The sequence below is a fragment of the Cephus cinctus genome, unplaced genomic scaffold (assembly GCF_000341935.2).
Source record: "Cephus cinctus unplaced genomic scaffold, Ccin1 Ccin1_scaffold0132, whole genome shotgun sequence".
Lineage (NCBI taxonomy): Eukaryota > Metazoa > Arthropoda > Insecta > Hymenoptera > Cephidae > Cephus > Cephus cinctus.
In genome coordinates this window covers 368239-385320 of record NW_014332865.1, presented here as the reverse complement: position 1 = coordinate 385320, position 17082 = coordinate 368239, and the positions used below count along the sequence as shown (strand labels likewise).

General features: G+C 39.8%; 3 protein-coding genes across 4 annotated transcripts; 1 reads left to right on the top strand and 2 right to left on the bottom strand.

Moving 5' to 3' along the window:
- Positions 1–91: 91 nt before the first annotated feature.
- On the bottom strand, positions 92–4498 carry LOC107263071 (mitochondrial proton/calcium exchanger protein). Of its 2 annotated transcripts, none has more exons than XM_025080537.1 (7): positions 4441–4498; positions 3121–3587; positions 2843–3013; positions 2464–2778; positions 1919–2392; positions 1401–1841; positions 92–1320 (listed from the first exon to the last, which is right to left on the bottom strand). In XM_025080537.1, the coding sequence occupies exons 1-7, from the start codon at positions 4496–4498 to the stop codon at positions 880–882; spliced, it is 2367 nt and encodes a 788-aa protein (XP_024936305.1). In that variant the 3' UTR covers positions 92–879. The 2 variants fall into 2 exon arrangements, with proteins under 2 accessions (XP_024936305.1, XP_024936306.1); XM_025080538.1 differs by lacking the exon at positions 4441–4498 and adding an exon at positions 3916–3932 and having other exon boundaries at positions 880–1320.
- Positions 4447–17064, top strand: LOC107263074. The gene is made up of 10 exons (XM_025080536.1): positions 4447–7035; positions 7258–7671; positions 8165–8656; positions 8740–8862; positions 14768–14922; positions 14998–15095; positions 15171–15502; positions 15592–15689; positions 15756–15971; positions 16053–17064. The coding sequence occupies exons 1-10, from the start codon at positions 6408–6410 to the stop codon at positions 16638–16640; spliced, it is 3144 nt and encodes a 1047-aa protein (XP_024936304.1). The 5' UTR covers positions 4447–6407; the 3' UTR covers positions 16641–17064.
- On the bottom strand, positions 10788–14247 carry LOC107263075 (spermine oxidase). Its single transcript, XM_015729901.2, has 3 exons — positions 13710–14247; positions 12948–13488; positions 10788–12868 (listed from the first exon to the last, which is right to left on the bottom strand). Exons 1-3 carry the CDS (start codon positions 13885–13887, stop codon positions 12016–12018), a joined length of 1572 nt encoding a protein of 523 aa, XP_015585387.1. The 5' UTR covers positions 13888–14247; the 3' UTR covers positions 10788–12015.
- Positions 17065–17082: the final 18 nt, after the last annotated feature.

Genomic DNA, 17082 nt, shown 5'->3' with positions numbered 1-17082 from the left:
CTGGGTAAAAATAGAAATTGTGTAAGATTGCGCAATCAAAGGTAAACTTTTCATAAGATGATATAAGGTATTTTGAGTAAACTTTGTCAAATACATTTTGTATAGGCTTTTTTATATAACAGTAGTACATACATATAATATGTGACGTGTTTGTTTCGCTTGCTTTTTGTATTATAGATAAATATGAAGAATTAGTATATACTTATAATTGTACATCACATCTCGTTCGTCGCCTTACACGCACATATGAGGGCATCAGTATTAATTATTTAATACTCTCTTTCCTCCCCTGCAAAACGACTCAAGTTCACAGAAACATGGAAATAATCAAAAAAGGCATAACGACTATATCGAATTTCTCTCATAGATGGAATGATATCTCCACAGTATGCAGAACGTCTTGAAATTGCGCGAGTAGCCGTATGATTCGCAACAAGTGACACACGACTGTGACCAGCACATGCATATTGTCACTTGGATATCGGGAAGAAAAGTATTTATGATTAGATGCCGTTAAATGCATCGCCTTCATTTAGCTAATTTGAAGGTTCTTCACGTATGCATAAATAACAAGCTATACGTCGAGGTAATTAATCGATCAGTAAAATATTACATAGTGTATGGGTATGATGTGAAACCAGTCGGCGACTCACCTATAGCGAAGATCGTACGCAAAAGGTCTAACGAGTCTAGTTTCTTTTTCGTCTCCTCTGCTTTCCTTATGCCAATTCTAACGGCAAGACCCAACACGTCTAGGCAATTTGTATTTTTCGAATTTGAAAACAATGCGCCTGTCGTTGTAAATCGGGTGTCTTGATTTGGTAAGAAACATTAATCTAGTTTGAATAAGTGTACAATTTACGTCCGGTTCTGTGGCGGTCACAGGTGCTTCGACCCTTCTGCTTTTTTCGGCGAAGGCGGCACGCCTGGAGCAATGGGAGGATTGTTAACTGGATCGGAGCTCGCATCGGATTTCAATGCCGATGAAGTGGAATTTCTGTCGTCTCCAACTGTAGGACTGACTTTAACAGATTTACCAGGTATTCCGGAGTTTTCCGTCAGCTCTTCCTGCGGAAAGCGTGGCTCGGTTGTCACTGGCGCGGCAGGTACCGGTGAAGGCGTTTCTGCTTTTTTATTCTCCCTCGCATCTTCCGTTTCTTTCGCCTCCTTCGCTCCTCTCGCATCTTTACTTTCCTTTTGTAAAGCCTTTTGAATCTGTTCCTCTACCTCTAGAACCTCTTCCTTTTCCATTAGCTCTATCAACTCGTCCACTTGCTTCTTGCTGAGTTTTATATCTTCCTTTCCTATGAGCTCCACCACCTGTAGCCGATGAATTGTATTATTAAAAATTGTCAAATATATTGCACTTCCTTTATTTTTCTCTTTTAAATAAAACATACCTTTAGTACGTCTTCAATTTTAATTGCACCATCCCTATCGTCGTCGATCTTGCCTAAAATTTCGGCTATACGTGTTAATCGAGACTCATCAGGAACATTCTGGATTTGTTTAATGGCTGCAATCAGTTCGTCTATCTTGACTAATTCTTCGGCCGTCTTAGAATCGGATTTTTCTTCGGGGGCTAGGGACTCCAATTTCTTCTTCATTTGTTTCTCGGACTGCTCAAGTTCCAACAATACGGCATCCATCTTGCCGATCATCTTATTGACCTTGTTAAAAAGTCGCTTAGCACCCTTTGACACCTTAATATCTTCTACGTCCCTTTCACCCTTTGCCTCGGCCTTGATCTGATACAATTCCTGGATGTCCTCCTGATACTCCGCCATCTCCTCCTTCAATTCCTTGATCTCCTCCTTCTCCACAGACATCTTCTTGTTGTCCTAATGTAAGATCATATTAATAAACATTTAACCAGTAAGGAATGGACACGCAATGACAATACTTGGCTGAAACTGACCTTTCCAATAGAGTCCAGGGCTTGTTCTAGAACTTTAACGTCTGTCGTTGTGATTTCGTCCGTCTTGTCATCGTGCACAGACACCGTTGGCTGTGGCTCAATTTCTTTCCTCTCTTGCCTCTCTTCCTCGATGCGCCGTTCCTCCAGTTTGATGATCTCAATATTCGTTCTATGATCCATCTTACCCTCTTTTTCTCCGATCGCACCCTTTGTGCGCGCCACCACGGCATCCGGTAGAGCGGAAATCGTGGCCTTGAGCTTATCGGACATCGGAATAGTTTCCGAAACCATGAGGGCCCGAGAAAGTAGCAACAACGAGGGTGGCACTTTCTTATTTAGGCTGAGATCGAGCCACTGGGATAATTGGTCTCTTAATTTATTTTCGGGCATCCCGTACGCTCTCATCCCACGAGCTCTGCAGGCTTGCTGTAGTTCGGCTCTCGTCAATGAGTCTACTCCTTCCTTTTCGATTAACTGATTAAAGCAGAAAAACATTAAATTGTCAATGATTATGATTCTTTGAGGTTAGACACGACTTCACGTACCTTATCGTCAGCTGTCAGACTTCTCAGTCTCATTCTGAGAAGGAATCGCAGAAAGTTCGTGGTGCCAAGGGTCTGCACGTCCAATACCCGACATAACGCAATTAATTGCGGACGTGAAAGTGAATCTAGCGTTATCTCATCCTCAAAAAGTTTACTGAATTTCAAGATTTCTTCGTTGCTGGCAACATCACCAGTCGTTCGGACCTTGTAAAAGAATTCTGCAAATTCTTTAGCTTTCTGAGATCTGTGATCTGACGACTGCACCGCCATATCATCAAGAGTTTTTTGTAAGAACTTTGCCATCTCTATTTTGACCTGAAAGTAATCACGCGGTATAGTAAGTATCTGCTTTCGGTGAAGTAATCTACTGGAATTATACCTTTAAAGCCTGCTTAAGTTTATCCTCCTTCTCAGTAGCCGTTTGAAATGTCGATGGTAGTAGTCCGGGGAACAATTTAATTACTACAGGCAACAATAATTCCATAAATGGAACAATAATAAACACAGAGAAAGGTATCAACCTGAACACATCTCCTGTGGTTTTAACTAGCTGCAAAAAATGATTACGAAGAATTATAAAACATGAAACGTAAATGATAAATTCTCCGGTGACTTAAAGCGAGAGTGCGGCAAGTGCTACAAGAATGAACAGCATACCAATCTATGTTCTCGTCTGCTGAGTTCTTTCCCTTGAAGGATTCGCCATATTAATTTAACCGAGATTTTCATATCTAGCCCTAATAACCGAAAGCCATGATAATAATGCAATATCTCAGCTTTTATCTTTTGCCACAGTGTACGCTTTTCAGCAACAGCCTTTTCCGGTGCTTTTACGACATCCGAGGTGTGCAAAGCTGCCATCTTTTCTTTTGCTTTTTCTTCCTTTTGCTCTTTAAGGTTCTTGACAGTCTCCTCGACTTTCGAGGACGGTTCTTGGCCTCTCCACGCGTGTGACACGTGAAAGTGACGAATTTGGAGGCAGGATACGCCAATTGGGGATGCATCCAACGACGTCGGATCAATGGATCTCGGAACGGCCTTGAAATCTCTCGTATTGGTACACATAAGAGCAAGACTTGCAATTCTGCTATCGTCATTGTACCATATTTTACGGCAGCAACAATCTATAACAATGAAAGCTAAATAACACTCAACCTTTTTTTATATCTTTTTTGTTTATGTTAATTCATTTTGAGGCTAATGATCATGTAGGTCAATCTCTGAAAAACATGTGGGAATGGCCTAGAACAATTTTTTTCACTGCCACTAAAACGAAACTGTGCAGCACCAAAAACTCGTACAATGTCCTTGAGCGGAAGTCACAATTTTTGTGCAGCCTTAAACTGACTTGAGTTAGTCAATAACATAGATGTAATCGGCTAATTTAGTGTCGTAATTTAGATTAATAAGTTGTAATAATAAAAAAGGTATTTGTGAAATGAACGCATTTACCAAGAAAAGTTGAGAGTCGATACGGAACACGGTGGAAGTCATGGGTAAAAGGACATTGTCGGCAAATTTAAGTCAGTTCGACCTTTCGGAAGACATCGAATGGATGATGTCAATATAAGGTTAAAGTTCAATTTCAACGTGGCATCGAAAATTAAGTTTAATGCACTTGATGCTGTTGATAGGAGTATATTATAATAATAATGCAATGAGCTGTTAAACGACATCTATCTAGTTCTTAGGTGCCGTCGGAACCGTTCGGAACAACCTAAACATAACCTAAGATACCATCCGATATAACTTAGTAAAGTAACTGACTTAGAAATTACATCTTTCTGGCAATGAGTGGCAGACCGTTTGGAGTCACGTATATTAATAGTCATAACAGGCAAGTGTGCCTTCTCCATGTTACATAAACACGCGCAAGTAGTGGCAGCATGTAGAACGCACGCATAGAGGGTAAATTATATCGATGTACGCCTATACATGGAATAAGAAAAAAAGGCAATAAAAATTCTGAATACGTACGTTTTAGAACACTGGAGCGCATAGCTGTCCTAGCTTTAGTATAAATTAATGGATTCATCCTGGATTACGTGTCTTTCGTTTTGCGAGCGCTTTCGTTGCTGTGTTTCTCTGCAAACATACGACAGAGCACAGCCATCACACATTTTCCAACTGATCTGAACATAGCGTCGGAGTCGCTTGATCATGGATGATCAGCTGGTATTTGTGGTGCCACTACAGAGACTATCTTCACGAGTTATTGGTCAGACTGACCATGACGCGCTAAAATTCTAGTGTCTTCCAACTTCAAAGATAAATAGTTTCCCCAGATCTTTTGTGATAGCGAATTGAATTTCGTGCTTCGTCTAGCTTTGGATTAATTGAAAAACGTAGAGTAACCATGTGGTACTTTGCGCAGCCAATCGATAGTGTTTAAAAGTTTTCCGATTAATTAATTAGATGACATCCTTTGTGTTTGTTGTGCCTCATCCTGCACGGGTTATTCAAATCGTTCACATTGTTTTCTTCGTTCGAGGAACAAAGAGATTGCGATGAAGTATTGCGGAGAGTAGATACACACCTACTGTATTCCGTAAAGACGCTCTCGGAAATTGATTGTGGTCAAAGAGACAGGCCAACGTGTAACAAGTGATAAAAGTGACGGACAAGATACCGCGTTGTTCGAAGCGTTAATATAAACGTTCGTAATTCGTCAGGCGTCCATTCGAAAGCCCGCTTCTGACGTTGTTGTGACGTAGTCACAAGCAGTCAAGTAAGAGTCAGGAGAGGCTGCGATGTTTATTTTCGTGTTTTTCGGGCTCGAAGAAGCTGATTCGCGACAAAGGTACATCGAGAAGATACAGTTTTTATTAGACGACCGATAAGGATTCCGTAATAAGAATTCGCTTACTCCGTGTTGCTGAATTTTACGGAAAAACAAGATTTCCGCGTGCGATGAACTTCGAAATTCCGGCGACGTGAGGTGGCAGACTATTTTGTGATTGGTCGAAGAACTCCCCCCGATTGATCGCTCGCGCTGTTCATGTGACCTTTTCCCGTTTATGCAAACCTCGGGAGATATTTTTCTCACGATCTCGTGGCAAAACAACAACAGACATTGGTGTCCCGCGATCCGCGCTCTCGTATTTCGCCTGTCGCACGTGGGAAATCCTCAAGTGTGTCGCGTCTTATGTGCTGTGCGCGCTGTGCAGTTCTTCAGCTAGTTGAAAACAGTTGTCGAGGTGTTTGCGATGCTGTCAATCACGAATAATAGTTGCTGACGAAAGTCATGGTCATCATGCGTGCAGGTCGTGAACGCAGGAGGGCCGCTATGTAATCCAACCGCGTTCCTTCCATTCTTCAGACTCTGTCGTTCACGACAGTGCGTCGACTTCTTGCTTCGCCATCCTGGCAGACGATTCCCGAATCTAAAGGAAAAGCTGCTCTCCTTTATCTCCTTGCATCTTCTTTGGCAACCTTAATGATTTAGTCGTCTCTGTGATCAACCAGTTTGCACTGTCATTGAGTGGTCATTGTCTCTCCCACGCGTCATCCGGGGATCACTCTACTTGTACAGAAGCAAAGACGCTTCTTGTCGAATCGATCGTCGAACTTAATTCATTCCTCGATTGACATTTTCTCCCAAAAAGAGGATCTGTACAGGCTAATAGTACTTGCTTTCGTATCGATTCCACATCGGAATATATCGACTTTACTATTTTTTCAAATTTGTACGTTTCTTAAAGTTCGAGAAAACGTTGCCTCATCGTTCATAGAGTTAGAAGTTTACTTGGAGTACAGAGACTTTATTTATATCCAATTATCCAAGTACTCTTAAATACTGCTACCCTTTGTCAAATGGAAGATTCTAAGTATATGTATTCTGTTAAAGAGACCTATCGTAGACCTTGTGTTAGTACTTAACATTGATATAGAATCTTACCAAGGACCAACTGCTTTGGTAAAGTAGTATCTCATCCTATTGGCAAATGGGAGATTCCAGTTATCCAGAGTTTTTACTTGACCTGGGAAGTAATGCAATGGATAGTATAGTGAAACAAGAGCCTTTGCAAGAAATGGGCCCATCTTCAGCTTCGGTACCTATTCCTGGAGGACATAGGGGTGCCAGAGGAGTTTATGATCAATTTTCACCTTCGCCTTTGGCAACATCCTCTGCTTGGGGTACCAGACCTGACCACATGGAATCACCCTTCAAGATGGATCCTGACCAATTGGATAGTTCCTTTAAAATGGATGATGACGATATATTCCAAGTCGATAAAGCTGATCTTATTCAGGGTCCCACGCTTGCTGAACTCAATGCCAATGACGATACACTTCTTGGTGATTTGAACTTTGATGATTTACTACTACCTGAGGAAAGAATCCAACCATTGAGAGTAGGAACCGATCTCGGACCATCCGTAGGTTCCCTATTCAGTGGTGGACCTGGATTTGCACCAAGCAGTTTTCCGCAGTCTGGTTTAACGTATCGCAGCTGTCCACCATACACTAACTCTTCAGGATTTAACTTGAATGGGGGAATAAGCCTTATAGATACCTCAGAAGCAGTCAGTCCACCTGCATTTCCCAGTCCAGGAACAAGTAATGTTGCAGGTATACACTTTCATTAATAGAATTTAGATTTGCCAAGGTGGATAACAAATTGCCTCTGAAAAATATTACAAATCAGGATTAGATGGAATGAGTTTAACATTTAAATATTTATGCATTTTGTCAGCTAATAAGTACTATTTGCTTTTGCAAATACGGATGTCTTTATGATGACATTTTAATTTATTTCAATGTGATCAGTTTCTTTTTTTTAAATCTTTTCAGGAAGTTCAACGGCAAGCTCATCAACCTCACCTCATCCTGTGTCTAGGCCTTCAGGACAGTCCACACTTCACGATCTCCTTATGAGAAAAGGAGAAAATCCGTCAAGTCCAATGTGCAGTCAAATGGATACTACGGTCGCCTCTTCTGGAAAACCAAAAGTTTCGAGACTCTCCATGTCAGCACCAACGCAATCAATGGGTTTGGAGCAGATTTGGGCCCGTCGTGAACCTCGACAACACTTATTGAGCACCGGCAGCCTGGGCCTCGCAGAGGCTGGTTCTACCAGCAGTCTTAGCACAGGTGGTGCTTTGAGCCCAGATCCTCTCGGTCATCTGGATCCTCTTAGTCACGACGAGGGCTACGAAGACAGTGACGAGGACAGTGATCATTACGACGATTACAGCAGCGATAACGGTACCGGACTTATTAATATTATTTAATGATTACATTTTTTTAAGTATCCTTTAATAGTGAGAGTCTATTGCAACTTTACCGACAATAGTTTGAAATTATGATAACATATTTTGTATCATGGGGACGCCGTAAATTTTCATTGACTAACTGATAATCGTACAATAGAATAAGAAAAGTCTAAGAGAGATAAAATAACATGGTACCGAACCTATCTTAACTTATTGGAAAATGCGTGAAATTAATGAATGTATCAAAAGTTGTGTACGATAACACAATCTGTTTTAAAGTGTCAGTATAAAATATCATCGAATAAAACAATTAAACAGATTAGATAACGAAATATTGACGACATAAACGTAAACAAATTATTATACATACAGGTGATGCAACCGCGGTGTGTCTAATCAATGGTTTGCGTCAATTTACTCCTAACATGCGAACAATTCTAAACAGTACATCGTATGATACAGATAAAAGTTCACCTTTCTTACAGACTCCGGTGGCAGCGATGGAGAGGATCAGGGCGGCATGAAGGTCGGTGGGCCTGGCGGAGAATCAGCAAGAGAGAGGCACAGTAAGAAGGAGAGATTCTTTTGGCAATATAACGTACAGGCAAAGGGGCCTAAGGGACAGAGATTAGTCGCCAGAGCTCGCCTAGAGGATCCACATGTTCTGAACGAGGCAACCGATCCAGTCTTCAGTCCTCATTGCGCCCTGCGTGGTATTAAGCATAGTGGAAAAGCACGAAAGGGCGATGGAAATGACCTCACGCCAAATCCTCGAAAGCTGTTCAACATCGGACGGGAATTAGATAAGCTTTCTCGAGTTATAAACGACATGACCCCTGTCTCGGAGCTGCCATTCAATGTGCGACCTAAGACGCGTAAAGAGAAGAACAAATTGGCTTCGCGAGCATGTCGCCTCAAGAAAAAGGCTCAGCACGAAGCGAACAAGATTAAGTTACACGGTCTCGAACAAGAACACAGTTCAGTACATCGTTCCCTGTTAATTTTTTCTCATGATGGTCATTAGACAGATTTGATTTGGAATATCGAATGTTTTTTGCAGGGCGCCTCATTTACGGAATATCTCAAGCCAAGCAAACTCTAGCTGCCAAACTGACCGAGACCAATCTTGAGAATCAGGAGGAACTGACGCGTCAGATGGACAAATTTTGCAAATACGCTACGAGTGAGTATTTACGTTTCAATACTTTATCGAGCGAATGGCGTTTGCTGATTCCAGGAGCATCTTTTTAACTGCCTTTAACTTTCGATATATACAGAGGTGCGAATAGCAAGTCACTCGACAGACTTTGTCAACAAAGTGCTGGACAAAGTCAGGGCTGGTGTACCCGATGGTGGAATCGACGAGTTTTAGTGTTCAGTTGTTTTTGCCAATACGCTTAACGTTGAAGCGCATACAGAAACCGAAAGAGGAATCAACAGCAGCTATATTTTTATTATTATCAAAACGATTCAGAAAGTTACTGTTAATTTATTAATTAATATTAATGATTAGTAGAGTATAGTACGTTAGCTATAAATGCGTCTATGCTTGAGAGCTACGAAACCCTAATCAGTGCCGTCACTTATGTTAGATTCTGTGAATTTCTATCCGTTCGGTTAGCCGGTTAATCTCTCGTGAAGCAGTCTGTGGCATTCCTTACCAATCCTCATCCCATCCGTAACGTTGCAGATTTTATACAAATTCTCGTCTCTTTCCTCTTTCTTTTCTTCTTTCATCCTTTTTTGTAAATCCTTCTAATATCTCGAATTAAGATTTTTTATGTGTTTAATGGGTAATCGATATAAGCATTTCATGTACTCTTCCGTGCGGTGTAGAAAGCATAGGTGTAAGAAGTGGAGAGCGCGCTGTCGTACAATGGAATTATATTAGAAGAAACGAATTTCACGGGTTTATACGGAATTTCCAGAAACGAAAGGATTTATCAGTACCTAAACATTATTCGATCACTCAATATTTCTACAAAAGCATAAGAAGTAGAAAATTGCACAAAACTTTAGGGACGTCTGGCTCTCGGGTACGGAATAATAGTTGACTCGGTCTACCTCAGAATGAAACGCTATACCTGCATACAATGTTTAAACGGCAGAAAATTTACTATCGATTTATAAAGGATACATTATATACAATATATATAAGGATACATTATATACTTTAAATATAAAAAGATATTTTACTTTAGGAATACGTATTGGTACGTATGTAGCTCTGGTAGCTGTTACCAATTAACGTCGAAATATATCGCGTTTGATTTTTAAATATATTTTATTAATATATTCCGTATGTATGAATATACGATACTTACGATAAGAATACGACGATACATTGATAACACCGTATTGTTACCTTGTACTTTTTACATTAAGAAATGCGGAGCTAATATCAATTGAATTTGCCTAAATGTGTGGCTCAAATTCGAATAGGTTTTCATGGGAAAAAAAAAACGATTCGTTGAAGTAAGTCATTTCATCTGATTATTCGGATGTTTTTTTACTGTAATTATTCAATTTTAACTTTATTTCAAATTTAACAGATAAATGCTTGTTAGATCCAAGCTTCGTAATAACATCCCATTTCGAGATATCGTTTAGTCGCAAGAAGAAAGTAAAGTATAGACTATCTAAAAATATATATTTTTTTTTAACTATAAATTAGAGAGTGAAGTGTAATTGGAGAAACGTGTACTCCCTGCGCCTCTACAAATGTTTTTCAATTTGTTACCTGCTGGCTAAGCCTTTGATCAATGAACAAATGCCTAAGATATTGTTTTGATACAAGATCAATGTAAATACGAATTTCTTTTCTGCCCAAGCAAAAGGAAAGGAGAAGATATAGAGACGAAACGAAGGGAGTGTTGGGAGGACCTGATATGCGACGAGGTACAGTGTAAATAGTAGGAGAGTTGTTCGGTAATAATTTTGGACGAAGTTTTTCATTCGATATCAGAGATATTAGTTTTTTACAATATATTTTTATCTAAAAAGGGATCAGAAAATGGTACGGCAGCAGTAGTGAGGCAGGATCAATGTGTCTTTAAGCTGAAGCCTTTGTCATGTGTGATGGATAAAGGAGCAAGGAAAAAAGGAATCTTATCGGAGGTATTACGGTATTTTATTCACATTACATTCATATTAAATATTGTATAACATACACGTGTATAAATAAGTTATACACCATCTGTACAAGGCTACTATGTATAATAAAATTGTGATCAATTAAACGTGAGGTCAAACAAAACACTATACTGATGAGTAGTGAACCTTTATCTTAAAAGATATTGAATACCTAGTGTGGCATTTCAGCCCAGATAGCAAAAAAACAGATGGATTTGGTTTCATGACTGTCTTGTTAGCTTTGTGGTGTAACTATTTATTTCCTGATTGCTATACGTGTAGCTGCAAACGAACATCACGAGATGCGTTTAAATTTATGAAGCTGTGAACCACAGGTGCGCTAGGTCCACGCTAAATTGCGTTAAGCGATTAAAGTACTTTGATTGAATACATGGCTGATATATTTATCACAGTTTAATTCGGAGATATTGCTCGCTTTACTATTTCAAGTTCAAATACGCATGACTGCTTTATTCAGATGGCGTTATTGCCTAAATATTTTAGTTTGAAATATCTTCTTCAACCTGTGGCTACAGAAATATGATACAAATACTGGCTTAAAAAGACGAATGTAGAAGCTGATTAAATTAAAATGTGTGAAGTGACATAGTTGCGCGACTAGATAACTCTCACCTATCGTGTAATATTGATAAACAGCATTAAATGTATCGCGAATAATTGTGCAAAAGTAAATGCTCCTAATGTGTACTTCGTAAAATCTGCATTCTATCTATACGAAAGTCTCATAGCCTTGTTTAAAGAGAGCATGGTAAATGTCTCTTAAATTAATTATGCGCAACAGTTTCATTGTATTTTTTTTTGTTTTTTTATCACAAACAAAACTTAATGGGCGAATGACTATGATCTCAAAAATTTTGCTTACTCGATTTACTTTGGTACCAGACCAAAAACTAATAAATTAATATTCTATTATAAAATACATTGGTACTTCTAATTAGGCATCGTTATGTACATGGCGCAGGCAGCAATCTGATATATTTACAAAATCAAGACGTTCGTCGACAACACAGCTTCACAATGCCGTAAACCGATAAAACTGAGTGTAAAAGTATGCATACGCGTGATTCGATTTCAAAAAGGGACCCATTGACCCAACCGCTTTTCGTCTCCGCGAAATATCGGCTGTCAACACAATCAACGTAGTTGACAACGGTAAGAAGTATCCAAGAGTTCTATCGAATTTTTACCCTAGGGATATTCCCTGAATCCACGAGCTGAGATCGCTCGTATCCTCGCAGCTTAGACTGAGTGATTGTTTTTCATTTTTCTTAGAGTCAAGAAGCAGCTGAGCAGCCGTTCTGCCTGTGAGGTAAGCACCGTGAACGGTGCTGTAAAACGAGGAGTGCGTGTGCTCGCCCGCAAATGCTATCTTTACCTGGGAGGAATCATCTTGCTTAACTAAGGGTTCGGCAATGGTTTCAATATCTATTTGACTTGCGCCGACAGCCATGGCGGTGTAGGAACCTCGTGTAAACTGCTGAGAATGCCAAGATGTGCGTAAACATCCCTTTGGGACTGGAATGAACGGATCGTTCAGAAAACGTCTTAATATCGTAGTACATACTTCGGCTACATCGTTCGTAGATAGTTGTTCCATGTACTCTGCCGCTTTGCCCGATATCCAACCGAGAAGAAGCGTTTCCGTAACTTTGGTGAAGGAATAAATCTTTCGAAACCAAGTTTTACTGAGATCTCGCTTCTCTTCCTCTGTGATACTTCTGTCGTCCCAAAGAAGCATCACTTCTGACACTCCCGGATTTAGAAAAGGCCTCTCGTACTCGAGGAATATTTTATCTACAGTCCCAAACATCAACCTATCTATGGCTTCCAACTTGTAGGCTGGCAATGAAGGCTCGAATATCTCTCGTGCTCTCTCTTTGAGAACTCCTAGTGGTAGCGTGCATATGATCTGTTCTGCTGTTATTTTCTTCCCATTTTCGCAGTACACCTCCATTAGATCCTCATTTCCATTTGAACAGATAACTGTATGATTAGAATCGTCCGATTCATTTCCACCAAGATCAAAATTATCCCATCTGCGAAGAACGTTAAGTACTTTTTGACATATAATTATATATTTTATGGCGCCTATGTTGAAATATGTCATGCAGTTACCTGATCTTAGTAACAGCATGCCTTGTAAGAATACGATCTTTTGGTATGTGCTTTGCAATGGGTTCAAGAATGGCACTATATCCATCAGGAAGACTAATATTTCCACCTTGGAGTTCAGCATACGAGCCCATTTCAAGAAGATCTACCTCCTCCATACTGTCACAACCAGTAATACAAGTTTCCCGCTTAAGTAAACAATCAAAGAGCAATTCCCTAGCTCTTCTTTTGTCAGGTGAAAGTGATGATAGATAGAGATTAGCTTCAAGAGCTACATGTGCACCCACACTATTTATTCCCTCAGGTGGACTATACGCACTGAGGAAGTATTCTTCGCATCGTCTCAGAAAACACACGTAAGCTTCATAGATTTCTTGTAAAATAGGAAATGGTATCTGTTTGCCATCTTCCATTGCTGCTACCACCTTATGAGGTTTTGGAACGCTAATTATATCTATCAGTCCATTAGCCATGGCCAATTCAAATATGGGATTTCCTAATACTCCATGGATCCAATTAGCTCCTAATTCTACTTTTTCATTGCCTGTAAAGAATTAATTTAATACAAGTAAAAATACAAGAGACACATCTAGCAGATATGTCAATAAACTAGTCACACATCTACTAATTGACATCTACAGTAAACTGACGCTACGTAAGTTATGAGTACAGAGTATATTTTTATCGTGAAAAGAATGTACAAACATTTCAATAAATTACATAAAATTTTGTGAAAACAGAGATGCTAAGGTTAGTTTATCGTACCCATTTGCGCCGCAACAATTCGCCCGCCGATGCGACCTCGCCCCTCAACGATTAGAAAATCCGTTAGCCCATTTTTCAATAGATGATTAGCTGCCGAAAGACCCGCCATTCCAGCCCCAATAATTAATACTTTGCAGGAAATTCGGTCATCCACTGACTTGCCCGTGGATGCCGCCATATTTATTTCATATCACCTGTCAATCGAAAGACGACGCTAGCAAGAGTACAAAAAAGATTACATCTTTATCACTGAAACCGAGATTGAAACTTCTTAAAGATGACGGCGCATGATTAACGTAATATTAAACCCATTCATCACAAAGTTATCTAAAAATACCTAGACCAAAGTATAACAAGTAGCTTTCGAAAAGAAAGTAGAGCATGTACAGCTTGTAGCCACTGAGCAGAGCGTAACGCCATGAGTAACGCTGCAGTCCTATGAACACCTACGAGATATACCTATATGGCTCCAATAATAGTGTGTCGTGTGTAGGACTACTCATTAGACTTCGAACAGCTGTTCTGTCGAGGTTATGCGTACTCGATTCATTGCGTCAAGAGTTAGAGTACTAAGTATCGGAAAATGAATGTTGAAAATGAGAAGAGCGAGGAGGACCGCTCTGTGTTCTCAGAGAAGAGACACATAAGGTTTCGCGGTCCGACTAAGGCCGCTGCTGGTTCTCATGGAATCCGAGTCGAGAACGTGAATCTTGGCCAGAACGAACCGCAGCTGTCAGAAAATCCAAGTTCTTCCAAAAAGCATGGTATTATCGCTAGTATCTCTTCATTATTGTGCTGGTGTAGTTCACAATGGTCATTTCCAGATTTTTGTGCGTTTATAATTTTGTTCTCACTGTTGTTATGCCCTTAAAATTATTGAGATTCTGTATCTTCCACGCAAGAGTATCTCATTTTAATCTATTTGTAATTGCAAACTAGATATGAAAGTGTCTCTTTTATGTACAGCTCTGGACATCATTGCCAGTGTAGAATTCAATGTCTAAGTACAAATGTCTGAATCTGTAAGGTTTGCTATTCATACTTGATCTATTCCCTAGGGGTGACATTGGGCCAATTCCTTCGAAAGGAACTTACTCGAGGCTATCAGTTAGAGCATGACGAGGAACGCTATTCAGCTCGAAGAGAAAAAATTTATTCGTTCATGAAAATTCCAAGAGAGGTGGAAAAGTTCATGTCCTATGGATTTTTACAAGTGAGTCACTTGTTATAAACTGTTTTATTTATATTAAGGATAAACTTATGTGTAAGGAAAACCTTATATTTGTAGTGTGCAGATTCATTTTTATTTGTCTACACTTTCTTGCCTTTGAGGTTTCTTATGGCTCTATGGGCTGTAGCAGCAAGACCTATTATGCAGTGCTTGGGGTAAGTAGATAAGTAATTATTTATAAGACTAAGCATTTTCTAACTATGAGCATGATCCTTTTTCAATGTTTGAAGCGGAAAAAACACCCGTGGTAAAAAGGGAGAACGTCTATTAAGACCAGCTGAAATGTGTGATCTACTAAAAGGAGTAGTGGTAGTTGGCTGCTGGGTAGCAATTTGGAAAGTTGACACTTCAATGATGTATCACCTTGTGAAAAGTCAATCGGTTATCAAGCTGTATATTTTTTATAATATGCTAGAAGTTGGAGATCGTCTTTTCAGTGCCTTTGGTCAAGATACGATAGATGCACTTCTATGGACTGCTACGGAGCCTCGCTCACGTTCTCATTCGCATTCGCAGCATCTTGGCACATTGCCGCACTTACTATTCGCTCTCGCTTACGTCTGTATCCTTTTCATCCAATTCGGAATACCTCGTTTTTTGTTTATACGTTATTAACAAAATACTGTAGATACCTTAACTAATTTTTTAAAGTATTGCACAGTATATTAGTGTTATTTCAAGCTACTACACTGAACGTGGCGATAAATAGCAGTAATAAAGCCCTTCTGACCATTATGATGTCTAACAACGTGAGTATCGCATTAAACAAAGGCCTACTCCACAAACCACGTATTTACAGTTGCGTTTCCTTGCAGTTTGTGGAACTAAAGGGATCCGTATTCAAGAAGTTTGACAAGAACAACCTCTTTCAATTATCGTGCAATGACGTGAGGGAACGTTTTCATTTAACTATGTTACTGCTTGCCGTCAGTCTGCAGACGATGAAGGAGTACGCATGGCGCGCTGATCGTCTAGCTGTACTATTGCCTGATTGTATTTTCTTGCTAATAGCAGAAGTTCTCGTAGATTGGGTATATATGAGCACGAATATCTAGAAAATATTTAGAAACTAGCGAGAACAAGGTGCATTTGACATGTTTTCTTCCATGCAGGTGAAGCATGCTTTCATAACTCGTTTCAACGAATTACGCTCTACCGTATACCGAGATTATACAGTAAGTCTGGCTTACGATATGGCGCAGACGAGACAAGAAATGGCATTTTCGGATCCGTCGGACCTCGTGGCAAGACGTATGGGCTTTATTCCTCTTCCCCTGGGTGTAGCGATGGGCCGCGTTATCAGTACTACTTTGACACCAGCAGCCAGACCCGCCAATATTATCCTTTTTGTGCTAGCGTACTTGATTCTCGTAGCACTTCGTATATTGAACAGTTTAATTATCTTAGGTAAAGCCTGCGATTTGATTTCATTGCATACGAACGCAAATCGGTCAAAAAGCACTTCAAAACCGACACCTCGTGATACAGAAACGAACAATCTGGATTCGAATAATCCGAGTCTTACTATGGCTATCTTCTCCAATAGCGCAGTCAGTCTCAATAACGTATGCTTGAACGATGCACTGTTAAAGACAGAACAGTCAGCGAAAGCGGAAAAAGCTCCTGAAAGTACGGATGATATTAGCACAGCTCCAAAGAATGTATCGAGGGCTGGCAGCGAGCCGCTTCTTCCCCAATGACAAAAATTTGTGACATGAATAATTTCTCATAGATCTTTTTTTTATTTATGAACTGTAAATAACGATATGCTGTAAATATACCGAGTTATTCAGCCCAAATACGCCACATGAATTTAGCGCCCATTTGATTCTTACGGTGAAGTCAAGTTTTTGGGTGGTGCGTATGGGCTGAACAACCGTTTATTGCTCTTAGCGTGGGATATATGTATGTATGTACACACTACAAGAATAATAGAACGGATGACAGTGCTGTGATGCGGAAATAAACTGCATATAATTTACTTTTTGTGCGTTATATACGATATTAAGATTTCTTGTAACAAATCTTTGGTATATGAATATGCATAGATGGGCAATATATCTTGCCGCATAAGCTTGGTGCTATAACAATTAGGGTAAGTAAAATAAAATAATTTCAAAGGTATTCGAACTTTTTTATTAT